The sequence below is a fragment of the Trachinotus anak genome, unplaced genomic scaffold (genome assembly GCF_046630095.1).
Source record: "Trachinotus anak isolate AG129_WGS33_773 ecotype Australia unplaced genomic scaffold, CSIRO_AGI_Tana_v1 ptg000013l, whole genome shotgun sequence".
In the NCBI taxonomy this organism is placed as follows: domain Eukaryota; kingdom Metazoa; phylum Chordata; class Actinopteri; order Carangiformes; family Carangidae; genus Trachinotus; species Trachinotus anak.
In genome coordinates, this window is record NW_027273864.1 from 7,406,098 (window position 1) to 7,427,842 (window position 21,745).

General features: G+C 41.4%; 4 protein-coding genes across 13 annotated transcripts in view; 1 reads left to right on the forward strand and 3 right to left on the reverse strand.

Annotated features, from left to right (window-relative positions):
* myh7ba (myosin, heavy chain 7B, cardiac muscle, beta a) overlaps positions 1-3,642 on the forward strand; it is a 23,271-nt gene extending 19,629 nt beyond the window's left edge. For 2 of the 3 annotated variants that reach the window (XM_071493356.1, XM_071493354.1), the window contains 11 exons: positions 572-737; positions 833-957; positions 1,070-1,185; positions 1,306-1,498; positions 1,607-1,810; positions 1,989-2,114; positions 2,330-2,500; positions 2,601-2,705; positions 2,797-2,892; positions 3,080-3,214; positions 3,467-3,642. In XM_071493356.1, the coding sequence (XP_071349457.1) occupies positions 572-737; positions 833-957; positions 1,070-1,185; positions 1,306-1,498; positions 1,607-1,810; positions 1,989-2,114; positions 2,330-2,500; positions 2,601-2,705; positions 2,797-2,892; positions 3,080-3,214; positions 3,467-3,478 (1,449 nt within the window). In that variant the 3' untranslated portion in view covers positions 3,479-3,642. Of the gene's footprint in view, positions 1-571; positions 738-832; positions 958-1,069; positions 1,186-1,305; positions 1,499-1,606; positions 1,811-1,988; positions 2,115-2,329; positions 2,501-2,577; positions 2,706-2,796; positions 2,893-3,079; positions 3,215-3,466 lie in introns of those variants that run through there. The other variant, XM_071493355.1, reaches the window with a different exon arrangement.
* trpc4apa (transient receptor potential cation channel, subfamily C, member 4 associated protein a) lies at positions 3,634-15,416 on the reverse strand. The gene is made up of 18 exons (XM_071493375.1): positions 15,256-15,416; positions 12,678-12,806; positions 12,434-12,550; positions 12,212-12,269; positions 12,050-12,105; positions 11,728-11,856; positions 10,560-10,761; positions 10,266-10,451; positions 10,033-10,175; positions 9,801-9,932; positions 9,650-9,708; positions 9,378-9,563; positions 9,109-9,199; positions 8,852-8,992; positions 8,616-8,727; positions 8,363-8,475; positions 7,961-8,167; positions 3,634-6,420 (listed from the first exon to the last, which is right to left on the reverse strand). Exons 1-18 carry the CDS (start codon positions 15,379-15,381, stop codon positions 6,283-6,285), a joined length of 2,325 nt encoding a protein of 774 aa, XP_071349476.1. The 5' UTR covers positions 15,382-15,416; the 3' UTR covers positions 3,634-6,282.
* A 95-nt stretch (positions 15,417-15,511) lies between these two features.
* LOC139630194 (src-like-adapter 2) lies at positions 15,512-19,041 on the reverse strand. Its single transcript, XM_071493388.1, has 8 exons — positions 18,800-19,041; positions 18,151-18,262; positions 17,939-18,038; positions 17,760-17,846; positions 17,275-17,378; positions 16,860-17,012; positions 16,643-16,772; positions 15,512-16,161 (listed from the first exon to the last, which is right to left on the reverse strand). The coding sequence occupies exons 2-8, from the start codon at positions 18,221-18,223 to the stop codon at positions 16,038-16,040; spliced, it is 771 nt and encodes a 256-aa protein (XP_071349489.1). The 5' UTR covers positions 18,224-18,262; positions 18,800-19,041; the 3' UTR covers positions 15,512-16,037.
* A 1,420-nt stretch (positions 19,042-20,461) lies between these two features.
* The window catches only part of ndrg3a (ndrg family member 3a), a 32,963-nt gene continuing 31,679 nt past the window's right edge, over positions 20,462-21,745 (reverse strand). For all 8 annotated transcript variants that reach the window (XM_071493385.1, XM_071493383.1, XM_071493382.1 and 5 more), the window contains one exon: positions 20,462-21,641. In XM_071493385.1, coding sequence (XP_071349486.1) covers positions 21,469-21,641 — 173 coding nt within the window. In that variant the 3' untranslated portion in view covers positions 20,462-21,468. The remainder of the gene's footprint in view (positions 21,642-21,745) is intronic.

A 21,745-nucleotide genomic window follows, 5' to 3' on the forward strand; every position in this document is an offset into this window, starting at 1 on the left:
ATTATGATAAAGTTAGTAATAAACAAAGTTTACTCACCACCGTGAAATATTGCTCAGACACTAATGTAATGAATCTTAATGTATCTTTAAACACAGATTCAGTCTAAACTTAGACAGGATGCATTGTCATGACAACAAGGAGGACTTGTTGTCATGACAAGCGCTAAAAAATGTAACTACGTTACAGGGAATAAATCAGTGGCCTATTTGCACCATAAAGTATGTGAAAGAATAATGGGGGAATTATTTTAAATGTTCCTTTTTCATATTTGAAAAAAAATTAAAAATCAGTTTTTTGTTTGTAAATAAAACTGTAAATGCTGTCGGTATGTTCATGAAATGACGTGAAGATTCTTGGGTTGCTATGGATTTCATTAATTGGGTGACGTCATTAATCCTCGCCCTGAATTCGTTAAATTTTAACCCGTTATACAACAAATGGCTCGTCAGGGTTGGGTAGTGGTCCAGTTTATAGTCCGTCCATCTCAGGACTTGGGCTCAATTGTAACTTTACCTTCTCCACTGCAGAAGACATTCAATCTGAACAGATACATCTCATTTTGTCCTCCAGGTGCTGGCTGAGTGGAGACAGAAATATGAAGAGTGCCAGGCAGAGCTGGAGACCTCTCAAAAAGAGTCTCGTGGCCTGAGCACAGAGCTCTTCAAACTGAAGAATTCTTATGAGGAGACCATGGATCATTTGGAGACCATCAAGAGGGAGAACAAGAACCTCCAAGGTACAGCTGACATCGTTAAATCCCAGCTGGAAAGTTCACTAAATAAAGAAAATCAGCCTAAACAAGACACGACTTTTCTATCTCTACTTCCCCAGAGGAGATTGTTGACCTGTCTGATCAAATCAGTCAGGGAGCGAAGACCATCCATGAGCTGGAGAAGATGAAGAAGGGTCTGGACTTGGAGAAAAGTGAGATCCAGGCTGCACTTGAGGAAGCTGAAGTAAGCACTTTGCCAAGTTCTCTCTCTTCCTCCTATTGGTGGTCTGTGGGATATTCCTGACTGAGGGTTATATCTTCAAGCATTAAGTGGTGTGGCTGACTGTCTGTCTCAGGGCACTCTGGAGCATGAAGAGAGCAAAACTCTCAGGATCCAGCTGGAGCTTAACCAGATCAAGGCGGACGTTGACAGGAAGCTGGCAGAGAAGGATGAGGAAATCGACAACCTGCGGTGAGTTTCATGTATTACTCTTTGCATCCTGTTTTATAGCAGATCCAGGATTCACTCCACCCTGACCACTCCACACAGACTGCATCCTCCTGATCTATTCACCCCTGTATCACCTTCTAGTCGTAACCACCAGAGAACACTGGAGTCCATGCAGGCCACTTTGGATGCTGAGGCTAAGTCTCGCAACGAGGCAGTGCGTCTGAGGAAGAAGATGGAGGGTGACCTGAATGAGATGGAGGTGCAGCTGAACCACGCCAACAGACAGGCCTCCGAGTCCCAGAAGCTCCTGAGAAACCTGCAGGTTCAGATCAAGGTGAGACCATACAGCAGGCAAACCAGTTAGCTCAAACCTACAAGTCAGCTTGACCAGTGCATACATTTCCACTGTTACATTAAACAAAACGTTGTGCTGTGACTGCAGGACATTCAGCTGGAGTTGGATGAGACTATCCACCAGAATGAGGAGTTGAAGGAGCAGGTAGCGGTAACTGAGCGCCGAAACAACCTGCTGGCTGCTGAGGTGGAGGAGCTCAGGGCTCTGCTGGAGCAGAACGACCGTGCACGCAAGCTAGCTGAACATGAGCTGCTAGAGGCCACTGAGAGAGTCAACCTGTTACACTCTCAGGTAGGAAGCATTTAAAACCACCTGACAGTGCAATGTTGGTGCTCTAATTATTGGTTTGTTGTGCTAGGTGCCATGGAATCCTAGCTAGTTTCAGAGATGAAAGAAGCCATACTGAAAACAAAAACACATTGCCAGCTAAATCAAGGATGAAATCTTTAAACTGATTGTGTCGCTTCAGAACACTGGGCTCATCAACCAGAAGAAGAAGCTGGAGAGTGATCTGTCCGTGCTGTCGAATGAGGTTGACGATGCTCTTCAGGAGTGTCGCAATGCGGAGGAGAAGGCCAAAAAGGCCATCACTGATGTAAGACACTGAATAAACAAAACAAATGTTTAAAACAAGTTTAAAACATGGAGCTATAAGACATTTACACTTCAAGATATCTTTCACGGGATGATAGATCCTGTTTACCCAACATGTTAAATAAACATCAGTTAATGTTGCTGCCGTTGGTTCCAGTCCAGTCAGAGATTACTAACTACTAATACCTCTTTAACACTGATCTTCTGTATTTGTAGGCAGCCATGATGGCAGAGGAGCTGAAGAAGGAGCAGGACACCAGCGCCCATCTGGAGAGGATGAAGAAGAACATGGAGCAAACCATAAAGGACCTGCAGATGCGTCTGGACGAGGCTGAGCAGATCGCCCTCAAGGGCGGCAAGAAGCAGGTCCAGAAGCTGGAGGCCAGGGTAAGAGCTGAAATTTATGTAGTCACTGTCTCATTTGCTAATCCTTGTCACGGGTAAACTTGTAATAAAAAGATCAGGCCTGTTTTGATGTTGCTGGTAGGTGAAAGAACTGGAGAATGAACTGGAGTCTGAGCAAAAGAAGAGTCAGGAGTATCAGAAAGGAGTGCGCAAGTATGAGAGGAGAATCAAAGAACTTTCCTACCAGGTAATCTGACACAGTCTGCATGAACATGCTGGGATACATAATATGAATGTGTGTGAAAGTAGGGTAAGAGTTCCCTTTGGTGTTTGTGCAGGCTGAGGAAGACAAGAAGAATCTGGTCCGTCTGCAGGACCTCATCGACAAGCTGCAGGTCAAGGTGAAGAGTTACAAGAGACAGGCTGAAGAAGCGGTGAGTCCACCATCAGTTCTTTGCTATTAGTGTGCTGTTAGTGATAAGTGATCGTTTCAATCACATCATTAATCACAGCTGGAGTGCTGTGTGGTGGTTTATATAGTGGAAAGGTACCTGAAGAGCATGAGCATCCCTTCAGTTCACTGTACACTAAATATTGTTCTTGGTTTCCTTGTCTCTGCAGGAGGAGCAGGCAAACACCAACCTGACTAAGTACAGGAAACTCCAGCATGAGCTCGATGATGCAGAGGAGAGGGCTGATATGGCCGAATCACAGGTCAATAAGCTCCGGGTCCGCACCCGTGACCAAAGCGGCAAGGTTGGTGAACCAAATAGATGTAATGCATTTTGTATTACAGTATGATGCAGAATTGTATGACCTTTAGAAGAATTTATTAAAATTAGACGACAGGCTTCATAACAAGAACTAATCTTAGAAGAGACTGGTTGTAATCCTCTGTTGAAGATGACCTCACATAGCCCTGTCATGTGATCTCTAGTGTGGTCATGAGTAACTCTATGACACTGTGTATGTGGTTGCTAACAAACACCCCTGTCTTGTGTATTTCAGCTTGCTGAGTGATGCAGTGAGGCTGAACGCTGCAGCCAAACATATCACAGCTAGCCAGCTGCAACAGCTGTGCTCGACTGCGTGGACACACCCAAATAAAGACTTTTAAATCTTTAAATCCAACTTTTTTTTGTGTTCATATGTGACAATAATAGAAATCCAACAAGGACGGTCTAAAGAAGAATTTATTGTATTAATAATTTGACAAACAGTTGTTAAATAAGGAAAATGAAGTTAAATACCAGCATTAGAGGAGAACCAAGAGGGTTAAAGCTGGTTACACAAGTGGTTAGAGCTGAATGTGAAAATGAAAAGGAAATATTTTCTGTTTGTTTGATGGTCAAACAGGATTAGCAAGAAGTGTGCAGAAGTGATACACAGCCATTAGAGAGTCTCATCATGAACTATCCACTATCAGTATCTCTGAATAGGTCTTTTCAAAAAAGTCCTCAGATGCTGTTCATCCTGGTGAGGTGAGATACAATCATATTTAATCAAAAGAGCACCACATGGTCTGAATTTTGAATGTGAGTTTAGAAATGGCTGCAAAATGTGTCTAATATTCTCAACATGCCAAACATTACATAAATCAACAGTTAATAAAGTCAAAATATTAGGGACCTAAAGTTAAAGTCAAAATGTGTGTTGTATTGAACACTCTGCAGCATGTTCTTGGCCAAGAGGATAGGATTTCACCTTTTTCTATACAAACTAATGATTGAATGAAATCCAAGGCCTACTAGGAGCAAAACACCACATACAGAAGAACTGTTCACAACCAATCCGCTTGTGCATCAGGGGGATCACTCTTAGAAATTCAGATCACAAAGCTAGAAGTCAGGGATTGTTTATGTAGTTGCTGATAACATTCCTGTTTTTAAAGCAATAGCTTCATTGACGTCCATGGTGGATGACTGAAGTGATAAGAGGGATTCAAATCCATGATAATACATGATCAGTACTAACAATGCAACACCACTGCAGACGTCCCCGGTGTCAAATCACATCATGTTAAACGTTGCATTTATCTTGGGCATCCAGCAAAAAAATGAATTTGTAGGAGAGAAGCACTTGCCAAGTGCAATTGCATTAACTTCACTGCAGAGCACAAAAGATGAACTAATTCAAAGTATGTGCACACCCATCAAGACTTTAAGACATGCTGACTGAAAGCTAGAAAACAAGGATAATTAGCTTCAAAGCAAATAAAAGGCTTCAAAAGTGTAAAAGAACGCATGTTTGCATCCCAAGACGGCAAAGCACTAGTAACTCATGGCATAGGGGCCAACTGTAGAAATGCCCTTATACATTCACATGAACATGTAGTATGACTCGTTACATGTTGGGAGTAAAACTGTACATGTCATTTGAAGTGATTTGATCTGTATGGTATCAGGATAGAATATGAGGTAGCTCATTCATTTGTACTTATCATGGGTTCGGCCTGTTTAATTTGAGACACCAAATATCTGTTCAGCTCCCTATCGTCCATTTCCACAAAACAGCTGCACATTCAGGCCATGGACACATCAACACAGCCGTGCTCTCTGCTTCCTCTCAATCCAAACTAAAGATAGAGTGGTTGCACCAAGCAAAAACAGCCATCACATGGTAAGATTGTCGTTCTCAGCTTGTAGCCTGAGATTTTGAGAAATACCAGAGGAAGTGGTAGACTCTAAATCCAATGACGACAGTGATGGGCTAAAGGCTAATTCACATAAAACAAACGTTGTGTGGACTGGAACAATTAAACTGGTATCTTAACACTAGCACCTGCATAGTTTATTCTCTTCCCAAAGCATCTCTCACATCATGGATACAAATTCTGTTACAAAATGAAGGTTTTTTAATCAACAAACGTGTTAAGATATAATAAACAATAAAAACAATTTAATCTGTGCAATGTTTTATTCTACAGTTTATCCAGAGCTAAAAGCCATTGTTTTCAACAACACAAAAATAAATCAACAAAAATAACCTGGAAAAGAGACGAGTCCCTGGGTGAAGCTTCTGAAGCCACAAAAGAGTGGGTGGTTTTAGGCGAGAGGAGCCCCGTGTGATTTGTGAAACATATCAGCCGGCCCACAAGCTACCTAAATGTTCCGAGTAGAGCCAGAAAGCACCAATCAACAATAAGCCACCTACTAAAATAGACCCACATACAGGTTAAATGAAAATGCTGTTCATTGAGAAGACCCCTAAAAAAGCTCCAATTTTACCAGTTTCCTCCATAGGTCAGAAAGTGGAGTGGCATGGAGTCAGAGTGTGTGTAGGTAGTGGGAGATTGAGGCCGCTGAGTCCTGGCAGCCCTGTGATGTGCCACTGAACTGCACATCTCGGTGACAGTCAGTGGCCATTTCCAAACCAAGTCCATGTGAAAAGAATTTATTTTTCTAACATATAATTTGTTGAATCATACATATTTTTTTCATAGAATTTTGTATAGGTTATATAAAAGGCTCTATCTTAAGTTCACCTAAAGCAAACAACCAATGCAGGTGTCATTTCCCAAGGTCTTTTAATTGTCTGTTATACCATGTGCGTGTTCTGGGATGGGCATACAGGTTTCCTTTGAAGAAGAGCAGTAACTCAGTGAGAGGATGACAGCCGAGCAAATTCTGTCCCCTCACATCTGTGATGACAGCCTCCATGCGTAGGTACAGACAGCAAAAAAGTGAGTCTTTACATCCAGAGACACAGTCACAAAGCGCCTGGATGGCTCAACTAAGTGGAGTTGTCACCAGCTTTAGGTGTCCATGCTTGCTGTGACCCTCTGTCCTGTACCACCCCAGCACATCAAGTGCACGCGCTGGAGGTCAATCCTCCAGCGTGTCTCTGTCCAGATCCATGAAGGGCTCATCAATGTAGCTTGCTATGGCACACAGAGAAGTCCTGTCTGAGCCCAGCAGCACTGACACCGTCTCCTTCCAGTAGCTGAAGGGGATACAGGAGCTCTGAGGAGGAAAATCCAGAAAACCAGAGAAGAATTAGAACAAAACTCTTGTGTCTTAATCAGCTAGCTGATGACAGTATCTGGTGCGCTACAAGCTTGTATGCAATAGTATGTAGATTTATGTACGTGTATATGTAATGGTTAGTAGCTTCAACTTGTGTCAACTTAGCCTTCTTGTGTAAAGGACAGTTTGCATGCTCAAAAATTACTGGATCAGTACGAATGCTTACATATATATGTTAAGTTGATAATTTCACCATACATAAATGACAGCAATTGAGATTAAATCGAAGTGATCAACCATGTGTTCACATGTAACAACATCTACAGCAATGTAAAAAAATATATATATATATATATAAATAAATAAAAACACACACACACACACACACACACACACACACACACACACACACACACACACACACACACACACACACACACACACACACACACACACACTTTAAACATTATGAAACTTTGTTAATATTGAAGGAGCCATGAGTGATCATTTTTGGCCACTTGGGGGCAGTGGAACAAGCAACAAACAACATTATAACCACCTTAACAAGTTGTTAGGGATAAGAGGTTAGCAAACAGCTTCCTATTTACACACCTAGCTGATATGCAGCAACACTGAATTCATTAGGACTCATGCCTCTGGCCAGCTGCTGAGTGTTAAGGCTGACTCACCTTTAAACCCACATTTAGGTTCAACCAAACCCCTGAGAGAAATATCTTGCTCTTTACCTGCTAAATGCTCCACTATGTTTACTGGCTAGTCTCTAACTTTGTCTGTTTGCTGTTTGGTACCAGGCAGGCATAAGCACAAATACTGTGTGTGTTTAAGTTGAATGAGATACTACTTGTACTAAATATTCATTTCAAGGGGGCTGGAGCAAAGCACATTACAGCATATAATCAAACATATTTACAATAGAAAACAATGGTCACTACTTTTGTTTTTAAGCGCCTTCACACTTATATTGCATTTGTCTTTCAACACCTATTCTAAGATTTTCTGTGTACAGCCACTGCATAGACATGATATCAGTTGTGGTTGCTTGATTTACATCACCAAAGCCAAAGATGGTGATGATGGTGAACACTTAAAAGCAAATTAAATTTCCTGAATTGTTGACAGATTTCTCACTTAACTTACAACAGTCAACACCTTTCCAAATCTGCAAGACTGCAACTATGTCTTACCAATACTGAACACAACTCAGTGTCTGCATTTTTGAAATCACCCCACTCATGAACCAGTTCGGCTGTTTAAACCGGTTGTTTAACAAACTTGTTTTATAGCCTAGTCACACACGTCTGTGACAGCACATTTAGCATTTTAGGTCTTTGTTTTTCCCAGCATGCATACAAGTCATTTCCCTGCCATCATGTTTTGATTCTGTGACACTGAAAGTTAACAGCAGAGAATGAGGAGACTCTCAGTTGCTGCTTGTGTGATGCAGCTGTAGACTTTGGTGAAATGAAGATATTTGCTTAAATTTAACTGTATGCAGGAAAAAGCAAGAGCTACTCACATTCTCCAGACAGGTGCTATCTTTGTCTTTGTTGAGGTAGTGGCGCTGCCAGAAGCGCAGTAGGTTGTGGAAGTTGTTGAGCAGGCAGCCTGGGTACTTCTCAGCATACTCCTTCTCCCGCAGGGCGTTGAGGTAGAAGGGCAGTTTAGCCTTTCTTCTGGCCAGCATCAAGATCACCAAACTGGTGTTTAAACAGCTCACATTCTCCTGCAGGGATGGGATGGAGACACAAAGGAAACTTGAGTGATAAAGTATTTTGGATTAACCCTTAGAGATAGAAATCAATTAAAAATTATTTGAAGCTGATATTAATTTAAGTTAAAATTTTCAGACCAAGAATTCTTTATTGAACAACTTGTTGAGTTTCCCTAAACAAGTGAAAAAGTGAAAATGAAACAAGACCTGTGTGAGAGTCTGTACGTTGATGATGTTGATCAGTCGAAAGAGGAAGGAAAGCCTGTTCTCAACTCTGGCCATGTAGGACAGCAGGCAGCACTCAGAAAGTACCTCCACCACTGGGGGGGGGGGGGGGGGGGGGGGTGGGTGTTACAAAACAATGACATCAATGCTTTGACTCTAACAGGAATCTGGCCTAACATTATCTATCAACTTAGATGAGGTTGGTCAGTATAGTCACTAGTCGACATGTGTTTACCTTTGACATCTTCAGTCTGGCTCTCAAAGCGATCCAACGAAAGGACAATGCAGCGCACCAGCATGTTAGAGTCCACCAGAGAGCTGTTGATCTGTGTCAGGAAGGTCTGAAACTACAGAACAGAGATCACATTATACTATGCTTTAGACACTTTTGTTCATGCAGCACACAAGTTGAGAAAAGGTTGCAAGCGTATACAATTCCTTCCTGTAAGGCATATAGGTGTACAATTATACCTTCTCTGGAGTGTTGACGTATTTGTTGAATCTTTTGAAGGCATCAATGTTGAACTTCATGAGCTCTCCCAGCAGATCAAAGTAGCTCTGTAAGACATCTCGAGAGGTACAGCCACTATCTATGATGCAGAACAGGATGTGCTGTAGAGGGATGGAAGCAGAAAGTGAGAAACTAATCAAGACAAGTCAAAAATCAAGGAGAGATCTGTGGGATATGGACTGTGGAATGAGAAAAAGCAATCTGTGGCTGTAGATACCTCTAGGAGTCCCCTCTTCAGAAGGAACATTTGGTCTGCATAGGAGGTGGCTCCTCTGAGAAAACTTTCCACTGCCCTTGCCTGCCAAAATCTACACATACAACAGAAAGAGTCGGCAAAACTATAAAAAGCAGAACTAGACTATAATCTTGAGAAATCTGTCTTTTGCTCCAGTATAGGGATGTTTGACTTTTTCCAAGTAGCTTGACACTTAATATTTCAACATCTTCATCTCCTGCATCTTCATCTTTGGCCTATACAATGCTGACCTGAAGGACGAGTCTGGAGGCTCCCTCTTCATGACAGCGAGGAGGCGCGTGAGGAGGCCCTTCTTCCCATCACACACTAAGCTTCTGTCTGTGTTGACCAGAGCTTCCACCTCAGGGATGTTAGCCTTCATGGATATGGCACTCAGTTCATTCAGCTCTTGGCTGTTCAGCAGAAGGTACTTGTTCCTGAAAGACAGGAAACACATTTTTAAAAATGAACTGAACTTAAAACAGGAAGTTGACCCAAGGTGACTGAATTAAGGCTCACTTACTCATGGTGATCACTGAAACTCTGGAGCAGCCGCAAAAACTGAATTTTGAAGGATATTTCCTGTATGATGAGAGTAACAAGTATTAATGGTTATGTTAAACTTTAAAAAGGTTCCATTTAATTACCAAGAGTGTGGTGTTAAAAGTTCATACTGGACTACAGTCGCAGTTCTCATTCTGGCCGTGCACCACATGATTTGAAGCAGTGTATTTCCTCCAGATCAGCTTGTCAAACAGGTTGTTGAGTCCTGGGATGAGACGAAACTCAGCCAGCATCTTGTGGACCTGTGCAGAGACATAATACAGTGGTCAGAGAACTACACTCTGCCGAGAGTAAACCCTCCCGCTTAAAGCTCGGGTAGAGAGGAGATGTGTTGTTAAGTACCTGGTTCCTCTGTCGGCCCATGAGAAGGACACATAGCACATAGAGGACTTCCACTTTATACATGATCTCATGGACGATCTTCATGGACTGAGGCAGTCGATGTCTCAGGGGGCTAGTGGCCAGGGAACTCTCATCTGATGACTCTAAAAGTGAGGGAAAAAAATGATCTCAATCAAAGTCTGTAGGATTTAAGTAAGGTGAAGAACTAGCAGCACAAGTGACTGGTGACTCACCTGTACTGCTTTGTTCAGCGTCCTCAGTAGCCATCTGCATAAGGGCGTCCAGCACCAAAGCATTGTCCAGCCATGTGTACCAGTCCTCCAGCTCCTGCAGGAAGTTTGCCCCTGTGGCCTCAGACACCTTTCTAGTGGCCAGCTTACACAGCCGCTCAATGAACCCAGGGATGTTCAGCAGGGTAACTGTTGGAAAAGAACATTTGACAGTGCACAATTTACTGATCCATTCTTTACAAAGGTACAAAAATGTTACATAGCCTGTTTGGGCTCTGTAATCCAAAGACAACTTACCCTGGTTGACCTCTGCCCGTGAGGGGCTAGCATTGCGTTTCTGCTGGGCATTTTTGGCCAGCAGGGTGTGCTTGTCATCATTTCCTACATCAGGTTCCGAGATGGTGACAGACAGGATGCGGCAGAAGTTGGCCAGCTGTTGCTGGTCAAAGCTTTGAACCAGTCCTGATAGGTTGGGGATGCCTTCTAACTGGATCATCTCCTTAAAAATGTAAACACATTAACTGTTACCAATCTCAAGGCAGATTGGAATCAGACATACAACATTGAAAAGTTATAAGATTAGCCCTGGATTTACTACCTGCTAAACACAATTTAGCCTTTTCATTTACAAAATTGACAACAATCAAATAATTAGTATCATAGATCAAGGATCAATTGTGACTTGCATACATTTCTCACTCCGTGATTGTAGCAGTGGTTAATTTCTTTTTCCAGATTGAACTCCCTGTGATGTTTTGATCTATTTGTAACTGAAATAACAACAGGCAAAAGCACTGTCTGAAGATTACTTCCTTAGGTCCAATAAATTACCCATGCACAGTATACCTGTGTATACATCAGCTTCTCAGGGACCTTTCATCCACATATTGAAAGAAAAGGGATCGAAAGGCTGCAACAGGGGACTTAAAAACAATCACAAGGGCAGATGTATGTCTTTTCATAGACTAAATTCTCCATTGCTGCAAAAACAATTGAAAACAATAGATGTCTTTGCTTGTTGCAAGATGTTAACATAACCATTAATTTTTTTAAATGTAAGATCATGAGGAATTCACTGCCCTTCTGTGTTGCATTCTGTTTAAACAAATACAAGACGTCTTGAAGCAGCGTGATACTTCTGCCATGGTTTTGCAGAGGTTTAAAATGTCAATTCTTGTAGGGTTTAGTAACGTGACCAAAATCAGGAATAACTGCTACTTTGTTCAAGAAAATATAAAAAGAAAGCAAAAAGCAAAACATTTTCCTAGCAAAAAAGATTAAATATTTATTTGACCGATTTTTAACAAACAGTGTCAAAGAAAATTATCACTTTGCATGAAGACCACTGGCTTGCCAAATGTCACTGCATAAACTGACTTTAAAGACCTTTCAACTCTTTAGTTAACAGGACCATAAACAATGTTTAATGCTGATGCTGAGGATTTAATCCAAGTATAACTCTGACCTTTTTGACTCCTAGAATATCTTCAATTAGAGTAGCAGTCTGTAGGAAGGTCTTCTTGTTTGTCATCAGGGTGAAGAGAAACAGGACAAAGTCATCCCTCGCTGCCAGGCTCTTCGTGACCCCCTCCGTCTATCAATTGAAAGAGGAAAATTTGCACAGAAATGAAATCCTGAGCTCATTCCTATCTGTAAAAATTACCCTGTTTTTAGACAACGTAACTGCACAAAATACTTCAAGGTTTATACATGTGCTAAGTTTAAGCAAGGTATGATGCACCTCTGACATTTCTCTAATATGTACTGAAATGTAATAGGATACTTACACATATACAACAGTTGTAGAGAACACTAAGGCAGTCCTTAACCAAGTCATCATTCACTGTTGTAACAGAAACACAGACGTTAGTTTAAATTCAGCTCAAATATCTTCATGTAAAAATTTGTTAACTTCCAAATAAAAAGCAGATGTGATGTCAGCTACATACTTTTGGGTTTCTTCTTCTGCATAGTTAGTGTGGGTCTCATCAAGATCTCCACAAGCAGCTGTTGGGAAAGAGTAAAATGAGCATTCAATATGTTTTCTATTTCTACAGTGTCTCAGTATGAGTTATACTACACATGACAACCGGTTCTCCAAAGGTAACAAGCTTCAGTGTCTCCATTTCAAACAATAATAGAGTATCAGGCATCAGGAATGTCAAACTTACATCGACTCCACCAAAGAGGTCAAAGGTGTAAGTGTTGGGGAAGGTGGATTCCTGAGCGGTCTTCCTGTCCTCTGTGACAAAAGACATGGCCTCCATGGAGAGGTGGGATGATAATACCTGACAAAAATCATTGTTCTCATGTAATTTACATAAGCCTGGCTCCAATTGAAACATTCTCCAACAAGTAGCTAAAAGCAGTAATTCCACACCATCATTGCTGAATGGACTAATGCTGTGTGATTACCTTAAGAAAGTTGTGAGCATGGGAGAGGTCACTGTTGGGATGGCTGCTCTCGTAGAGCTTCTGCAGCAGAGTAGGGATGCCATTCCACTTGGCCCGTTTATCTCTCTCCTGGAGCAGGCCTCCTGGGAGCTACGACATTTAATGAGAGGCAAACTTAAACAGTGTATAAAGACAGTGGAAATGCATGTTTATTCGTATCAGGGCTTCAGAAGGGTTTTAAAGGTCTATTTCTACTTGTACTAGTGGATGTCAGGCTGCAATCTTGAGAGCGATTTAAACTTTATTTTGACCTTATCATGTTTCATAGAGAGGGAAGCAGTGTGATTCACAGTAAACAAAAAAAAAAAAAGAAAAAGATATGCAGTCTATAAAGTGTGTTTATCAAATACAAAACTTAATACATATTGCTTATAAATACTCATTCTGTTTCCCCATCTTTCTTTCCACAAAAGATGCATAAAACTTTTAAAACAAACAAAAGGCCCCAGAGAATCGTTCTCAATGTTCTTTTAAATTGAGATTAAAGCTGAGCCACACCTCAGCAGATTACTGAAACAAGCAGAATGGAAACTCAAAGCACTTTCAGAAGATTTCTATTATATCCCTTAAAGTATCTTAAAATTGACCTTTAGTATACTGGACATCAGCAAAGTGATCCAATCATAAGTGTGCTGTGTTGAGTTTTTCCCTAATTAGGAATAAAATCTTGTGGGGCATTCTGAATTGAGGTTTTTGGAAAGGTCACAGAAGAGGGCGGTTTCTTTATTTACCAAATGGATATTGTCTTTGCAAGTAATAAATGCACACAAACATTTTCTCTCTCATTGCATGACAATAGAGAACTAGTCATAGAGAATTCCACATTAATGCCTCGCCTAAACAGAATGTAAAAACTGCTGAGATCTCCTGCTTGCATTTAATCCTGAAATAAGTAATTTGTCTTTCTGCAAGGAAAAAACATTTAGTAAAATCTGGGGTTTACAAGGAGCTCAGTCAGATCAACCAAGGACTCTTTTCATTTAAAATGCTGAATAATAAAAATTTGATTCCCTTTAACTCTGGCATCATATTCCAAAAACCAAATGAAAAGTTTATCTGCAATCATTATACATTTTAAAATCATAATACTTACAATCACTGCAGCTCTCAGAGTATTACAAATTGCCCTCATGGGGCAAGTTTGTTTTATTCAGTTGTATTTAATATTAAGGTCATGTGTATAAACTCTGGGTCCACGGTGCTTTCCTCTCAAATTTACGCAAAAAACGCAAACAGGACAGAAGAAGTAATCTGTATGAGGAATATTTTTGTGTTGTCTGCTGCAGCAGCTTTTGGCCCACTGATGACAGCTGATGACCTCCACTCCTGAACACCTACCCTGACACCAAAAACCTGTCATTAATGTGATCCGATGTGTTGGCAGCACTGACACCCGTGTACATTATGGTAGCTGACCCAACACTCCCTGAGCTACCTGAGAAAAGTGGTCGAATTTGACAGGACTTTATTGGGGGATATTTTCGTAAAACAAAGACACTTAGAGTTCGTGTCATGATAAGGCTTCTCATCAAAATCACCAATGAGAAGCACTACATTACGTTACCTCGAAAACTGCAAGTCAGCAAGGACGGTAAGAGGCACGACACGCAGAAATATTGCAGGTGCACTGATATATATATATATATATATATATAGCTTTATTGGCTCCTCAACTCGACGGTTTACTGTAGGTGTGCAGCATAGAAAGAGGAGCAGATGCACGGTGACTAAATGAGTCAAATGCACTAAAGCGACGTCAACATGCATAAGGACTGGACAAAAAACATAACAGCTGACGTAAAATAGATAAAATCAAAACTACCCGGACAAATATGTTCTCCAAAGCTACATACGTTGTGTAAATGTTTGTTTGTGTGAAAAATAAAAATAAACTTGCTAACATTAACTTGTCCAAACAGCTGTTGTGGCGTATCCATTTATGGAAAAGATAGTTATTGTGGTTAGTGTGTCGTTACGTAATCACCTGAGCTGTTCAGCTGGCTTAGCTAGCTAGCTGACGTTACCCTGTTTGCTAACATTAGCCGACGTGACTGCCGTTGATTAACACACCGTTGATTTAAGCGCCTCTAAAATTGAACTATAGGCTCTCCAGTAACACTGACACTCCAATATCCGATAGAAACAAAAATATCCCATCACATTTTTAGTTCAAAGTGTATTTATGTCGTAGTTAACCTGGCCTATAATGCTAAGCTAACATGGAGCTAACAACAAAGACCCATTTGAAGCGGAGCTCGCCTCATACAGTTGTTGTAGTGCTAACATTATTTTGCTTGTCACTGAGCAAACGCTGTTGTACAGAACTCAGTGGTGTCAAAGTTAAAGGGTTACGTTTTGAAAAACGCTCGTCATGTCGTAGCTAGCTGTAAAGACAAAGCGGACAATACAGACTTCACGTCCAGTCAAGTCTCCAGGACAACGTCTGCGTTTTCAGGCTGGATTCCAAGCGCAAGTCCCTGGTCTCAGTCGACCAACTTTCGGATGTGTTTATTGTCGTAACATGCATCGTTTCTCTTACCTGTGTCCCTCGGCTGAAACCCTGGCCAGTAATCTTACTGGCCGTTAACTTTGTGACAATGTTGCTACTGCAATTTCTTCGTTTTCCTCCTGTACAAGGGGACTCGGACCCCAGAAGCGTCGCCATTATTTCTTCTTCCTGAACGGAACTGCTCGGGCAGGAAGTGGAAGGCTTTGATGAATTATTGGAGGTAATTAAGCGGCACCTGCTGGCGGAGAAACACACTCTGCAAGAATCCAGTCGCGCCAACCACACCTGCATTTTATGCAAATTGTTTATTATGATCACATACATTGCAATACCAAGAAAACACTAAATCTCTTGTGTTTAGATGGTCATCTGAGTTGCCCATTTATCACAAAGCTGACGTATTTTATTGGATTCCAATAACATACCCATGATAACAATCATATTACATTAATATTAACATACAATATTGCATTCAAACAGCGTGAACAAATATGGTTATAAATTAATACATTCAACGTTTGAAAACAAATGAGAACAAATGTCTCTATTTGTCTTCATTTTCAGCTCACACATACACCGCATGTCGTTTTGGATATAAAAAAGAGTCTCTTGCTGACATACAGTATGTCACCACCCCAAGCACTGTAGTGTCTCAGCCCTCCTGCTACTACAGGGCAGTATGAGAAGTCTACATTTGGGCGTACAGACATCCTCTTCCTTTGGCGTGCCCAAGCTGCAGGTGAGCCAGGCCAGTATTTGACCGCTCTCTTTCTGTCTGACTTCTTTCTTTCACATTGATCCCCTGTCTTTATTCACGTGTCCCAGCTGTGGTCATTGCCTTCTGTCATTTGCAGGTAAGAGCTGATGGCTTCCCTCAGCCCCTCGCTCACCAGAGAGTTGTCTGACTCTGTTCTCTTCCTCCTGAAGATCACCGACCTGAGAGGAGACAGAAAGGGATTTTAATGAATAAGGTTGGTCAAAAGAAAGTGCTTCAATTTGACTTTTTCCACAATGTCCCAAACATGGATGAAGTTTCTGTTTTAACTGCTGTGTGAACATGGAAAGATGTTGCACTGAATTAAATAACTATCATCTATTGTAGGCTAGGAAGTTCGCTGCTCACAGTTACAGACTGTCAAACTTGGCAGATACCCAGTGCAACTGCAGTCTTATCTGTTGGCTTATCTGTAGGTGTACACACTCTTCACACAAATTATTGTAGCGTTGAATCAACATCTTTGTGACACAGTGTCAACAAAAAACTGAAAGTGACAGGGTCCACTAAGATCGGATTAATTAATTGTTTTAATGAGGGCACCATGAGGGGCTCAGGCAGAAGGCCACTCCACACCAAGCTACAGAGTGACATCTTGTGGCCGTCATCAGTAGGAGCAAGGCTAGAGAGAGTCTGCCACACCTGCTGATGTCCTTCCAGTTGACTGTAGGCCTCCTGATAGCTGTGGGCGTAGGCCTGGCCTCTCTAGCGTTATCTAAACCCTGGATGAAGCAAGGCTCCGTCAGCCGACAGGACAATCCATTTGCAGACTCTGGAAAAAGGAGAGAACATTTTAATATCACTCTTGTAGGGTTTGGGGGTTGAGGTGAGAAAACAGCATTATATCCTCTGTTCAAACCTGAATAGTGTTGCACCAGGTGATGCAGTGAGGGGAAGGTGATTCCTGGAGATATGTAGACCCAGCCATTTTGGAGGTGAGAGATGCGGTAGTGCTTCACAGAGTCTAGGTACGAGGTGTTGGTTTTCCTGAGGACGGACAGCGAGTAACAATCTAAAGACAGAAACAGCACACAGATGCAGCATTTAAACTTAATGGATCTCAGTTATTAACCCACACAAGTCATTCTCTAAAGCAAATGAAGCCACTCCTTAAATAAACCTCATTACAATGTACTGTCACTTTACAAAGAAAATCTTGTACAAGTGAGAACAGCTTTAGAAACTGTGACAATGATTTTGCATCCACTTCACATAATATTTTAAGGCTCATTTTATTTTTATGAAAGAAAGAAAGAAAGAAAGAAAGCTCTAACCTCTGTTTGTCTCTGACTCTCGGATCAAGAAGGATCCACTCTGGTTATTGGGCTGCATCAGCAGCTCCACTGCTTTGTACCTGCTGATGCCTGTGAACAGCCACCTGAGCAGAGAGAAGAAGACACAGGAGACATTTAGACGAGTGGAACAATGAGACAGACTGTTGTCACGCAGTCAAAGAAAAAATATTTTCATGTTGTTTTTAGGTTTGGAAAATCCACTGTAACAATATCAGAGTACATTCCCCACTGGAGGAGGACTGAAACTGCAGGAGGCAGAGGCTGATGTCATGTCACTGGAGATAACAGAAGTCTTGTTCCAAACATCTGTCTCCACTGAGGCAAAGTTCACAGACACAGAAACTACTCCCACCTTCAGGGAACTCCCCGCCTTTCTTTTCACTCATGCATAACTCTGGTTTCTCACACACATACACGCACACACAGTCCTGAGACAGACATGTGTCTCCATGGCTATAACTTACCTGTGTGTCACCTTGGCGGTGTAGCTGGTGGGAATGTAGCTCTCATGGCCTGTGGTTGTGGACCTCACCATCATAAAATCACCATCACTATTGGAGAAAATAAGCAATCATGACTAATTGTGTCTGTCTACGGGTGAAAACAAGGGTGAAGGTGAAACATTAGGAGCTGCATCACGTACTCTGATACGATGGTCAGCCTTTCCCCAATGTGCATGGTCAATTCTGTGTGACCAAAGGATGGGTAGTCATGGAGGGATACAAATATGCTTTCCTGGGGGTCTGCAGAGGGACAGAATCAGATGAATATGATTAACCAAATTTGGTTTGTTACTTTTTTTTTTTTTTTACATTGTTTTATTTTCTGTGTTGATGTCTTGGGGATTGAGCCTACCTGGTGATGCAGGTTCAGGAGGATTTTCAAGGATTGTCAGGTTTGATTGACATCTGATGGGGCAGGTTCCCATGTTCTTTGGCTTCTTGCTGACTTGAAATGGCTATTGTGACTGAAAAAAGAGACACAAAAAGGTGAGATAGGGACCATAATGAGAAAATGTTATGTCTTTAAAGCCCTTCATTATCACAGATTTATTATTTGATTATTCCCCCAGTTCTCTCATTATGACTGCCATCAGCGAAACAGCTCACAAGTGCTGCACACTATTTTGTTACCTGGCAGCAACACCTAGATGATACAGGAAGGCGCTTAACCACAACAAGAGCCACAGTTACCATGTGTCAAATTTCCATGCAACATGTTTACGAGGAATGAAGTTTACTCAAGGTACATGTAAAAGCTGTATTTAAAATAATGGAAAGGGGAGATTTTATTCTCACGAGGCAAAGTACTTTTTCATGCTGGCAGCAGCAAGTTCATAAAATCTCTGGATAAACTAAAACACACTTAAAACCGTAGCTGATTTCTCTGTTCATCTATTATAATTTTAAATTAAAATGATTAATATTTCATATAAAACAAGTGATAAGGCATTTAGTCAGGTTATTAAGCAAAATATCTGCCTCAGAGCAGGTAACATACTCACCTCCTTCAGTTTCTGTATCGAAAATGTTTTTGCAGAAATTATAGTCTCCAGAAATAATGGGCCAGATCCTTCTCAGAGCGACTAATAAACTGCAAGTCTTCTTGGTGAGAAATGCTCATCTGCCTCAAGAGACGGTGCTTCCTGTATGGTCTTTATGTATGTCACCCAAATGCAGCTTCCTGTGACGCCAAAGACCTTGACATCCTGACTCAGAACAGCTCATCCTGGTCTCTGATGCAGGCTGTTTATCAGGCAGGGCTGAATGTGCATCACTTGTTTATGGAATTAACTGTATGTCTGCGTAAGCCGAGTTTACATACACATGTACATGCACCCTGTGGCGCAGTGTGGTGGGTTGAGGTGGTGACATCATTTCAGAATGAGTTTGTGTAAACAGGTTTACACTGAATAAAGTTACACGTGCTTCCTTTTAGATTTTACAGCTGTACCGTGATGGCACTGACCATATTTTCCCTCTCAGTCATTCAGTCGTTCTCAGTCATGTTAAAATGTTGCCATCGAGGTTAAAATCAGATAAGAGTCAAAGCTCTGCAGAAGCGTGATGAAGCTTCTCCTGACAGCTCACTCCTGCCTGATTTATCAGCAGTCCCGTCCATCATGCTGATACTGCAGAGTCAAGCAAACAGGGCAGTGGTGGAGCAATATGACTGGAAACAGGGGGGCTGTGTACACCAGAATCATTTGGGTGTGAAAAGGTCAAGGGAAAATAAATAATTTATGCACATCAGGGGTGGCAGGAATGATACAATTTCTGGTTTCAGTCGATGCTGAGAGAGATGTTCGTGCTCACAGATGCTAGTAAGACTTTGATAAGGCCAAAGCAAGGTCCTGTCTCCTCTAAGCCTAATCTTTCATCAGATGTACTGTGCGTTTCTTTAGACCCAAAAGAAGAATTCTACTGAGGATGGAAACACTAACAGATCAGATTTGTGCCGAATCACTGAGAAGAGCCTGTAAGACACGGGTGGAAAGAAAATATCAGTAATTCAATCTTTCCATATCAAAAATTGCAAATTTCCGATTAATGTGTGTATTATCCACCTCCACATTAAGTATTCTGTAGTAAAATGTTTTATTTGGTTTGCAATGAAATACAACAGTGTTATCTCTAATTGTTTTGATTTTAGTGCAGAGGAGTTGGACGCACAACCTTTTACACTGCAATCTGATACAGTGAAACCGTGATCGTGCCCACCTCTACATGTAAAATATTTCAGTTCATTTATCATTGATTATCAGTTGAGGAAAATTATATTGAAGTGTCTCATAGAGGAGAATGATAAGATAAGAATCACTGGGTGACATGAACATCAGTGCTTTTTTTTCCCATGACCTTTGGTATGTCTTAATTTTGAGCAGCAAAGCAGCTGACCATTGTTGTTCTTTCATTGTGCTAAATATAGACCGCCTCATCTGTGACAACTGTCATCACTGTGAGGAAATGACAAGTGTGGTTGGAAACAAACTTACCACAGTCACCTCACTTTTCCACTAACAGAGGAGGAAAAGTACAAGTACTTGCTGCACAGAGATGTACAGTATTTTCTCTTTCTCTCTCTTTCAAGTTAATTCACCACAACTGCCACGTATTACCCAGAATTAGAGGTATAACACTGATAATCAAACACACAACACAAACTCTTCATGTTGTAGCTTTATTCAGTAGTAATATAAATGAGTTGAATCAGCAGACAGTGAGAAGCACCACTGGGCCCCTCAGTGAAGGGACTCACACTTTTCACATCAGAACCCACTTGTTAAAGGTTGTTAAAACATCACTGAATCTGTTCAAGTGAACAAAAACATCAACACAAAGCAGAAAGAAAAAGGAGACGATGAGTTCAGTTACAAAAAGAATCCAAAATGAACTAATGAACGCACGTGCAGTGACAGAGTCGATTCACTGGTACACAACTTGTTCTTGACGCTGAATGTTCTTTCATGTTTAAATGCAGTTCTCTCCACCGCTTTGATTTAGTTTTACTTAGTGTGCTACAGTATGCAATGGTTCTTCCACGTCTTTTTTTTCTGGAGTCATTTTAAATAAAGACTGCAATCCTGTTTCTGCATCTACAGTAGGTTTAGTGATCCCTCTACATACGTGTGTGACTAATTTGCATTGCAGCAAGTTTGCGAATAAAAACAAAGATACAATGACTCACAATCAATAAAGCCCACATTTTGAGAGTTCACAACAGAGGAGAACAGTTAAAATAGTAAAAGTGTTGTACTGTGCAGTTAAATGAAAAAAAAGCTGACAAGTTACTTTGAACACATGGAGGATTTCTACAGCGTGTATGAAGACATACAAACAAATACAATGTGAAAAAAAATAAATACAAGAAAGTGAGGTTGGACAGTCAAAGATACGGTTTGACCATCTGAATATACAACACATCTGAATGTACTTATGGTTTCTTGTAGGAATGTGACTTTTATAGTGTATTAAATATAATATTTAATAATATGCATCTGTTAATATATTTATTACATCCGCTTTTCTAATCGCGTAGTTCATTACAGATCCTCCTGGCTTTGAATTGCTTAGGAGTGGGATGAGAGAGAGAGAGGGATAGAGAGAGACAGAAAGATAGGGGGTAGAGGGCACATAAGTTACTATGGGAGGGTGCAAGGGGTGTGGTGGGGGTTTAGCAGGAGACCTCCATGGTCTGGGGTCTGGCCTGGCTGTCCAGGCCCCCAGTGGTGCTACTCTCCAGCAGGCTGTTGAGGTTGTTGCGACTGCGACTGCTGTCCATGGAGGTGATGCTAGAGGAGGAGGTGGTGCGTGAGCGAGCCAGACGAGTCATTCCTGCTGACGGCACTGAAACAGAGAAACACGCATTAGTACTCCACTCACACAGCACGCAGACTCAGTGCAGTGTGGGATCACTTAGCCAAATACAATGACAGAAGTGCTTACCATGC

What these genes read in the sequence shown, in the direction of transcription:
- trpc4apa (XM_071493375.1), bottom strand. Translation starts at nt 15,381, where the DNA reads ATGGCGACGCTTCTGGGGTCCGAGTCCCCTTGTACAGGAGGAAAACGA. An exon ending in AGAACTGCGACTGTAGTCCA is followed by an intron (nt 9,709 to 9,800) that starts GTATGAACTTTT and finishes CTCATCATACAG; the next exon opens with GAAATATCCTTCAAAATTCA. An exon ending in ATAGCACCTGTCTGGAGAAT is followed by an intron (nt 6,421 to 7,960) that starts GTGAGTAGCTCT and finishes TTTCCTCCTCAG; the next exon opens with AGCTCCTGTATCCCCTTCAG.
- LOC139630194 (XM_071493388.1), bottom strand. Translation starts at nt 18,223, where the DNA reads ATGGGAACCTGCCCCATCAGATGTCAATCAAACCTGACAATCCTTGAA. An exon ending in TCCTGAACCTGCATCACCAG is followed by an intron (nt 18,039 to 18,150) that starts GTAGGCTCAATC and finishes GTCCCTCTGCAG; the next exon opens with ACCCCCAGGAAAGCATATTT. An exon ending in CCTGGTGCAACACTATTCAG is followed by an intron (nt 16,773 to 16,859) that starts GTTTGAACAGAG and finishes TCCTTTTTCCAG; the next exon opens with AGTCTGCAAATGGATTGTCC.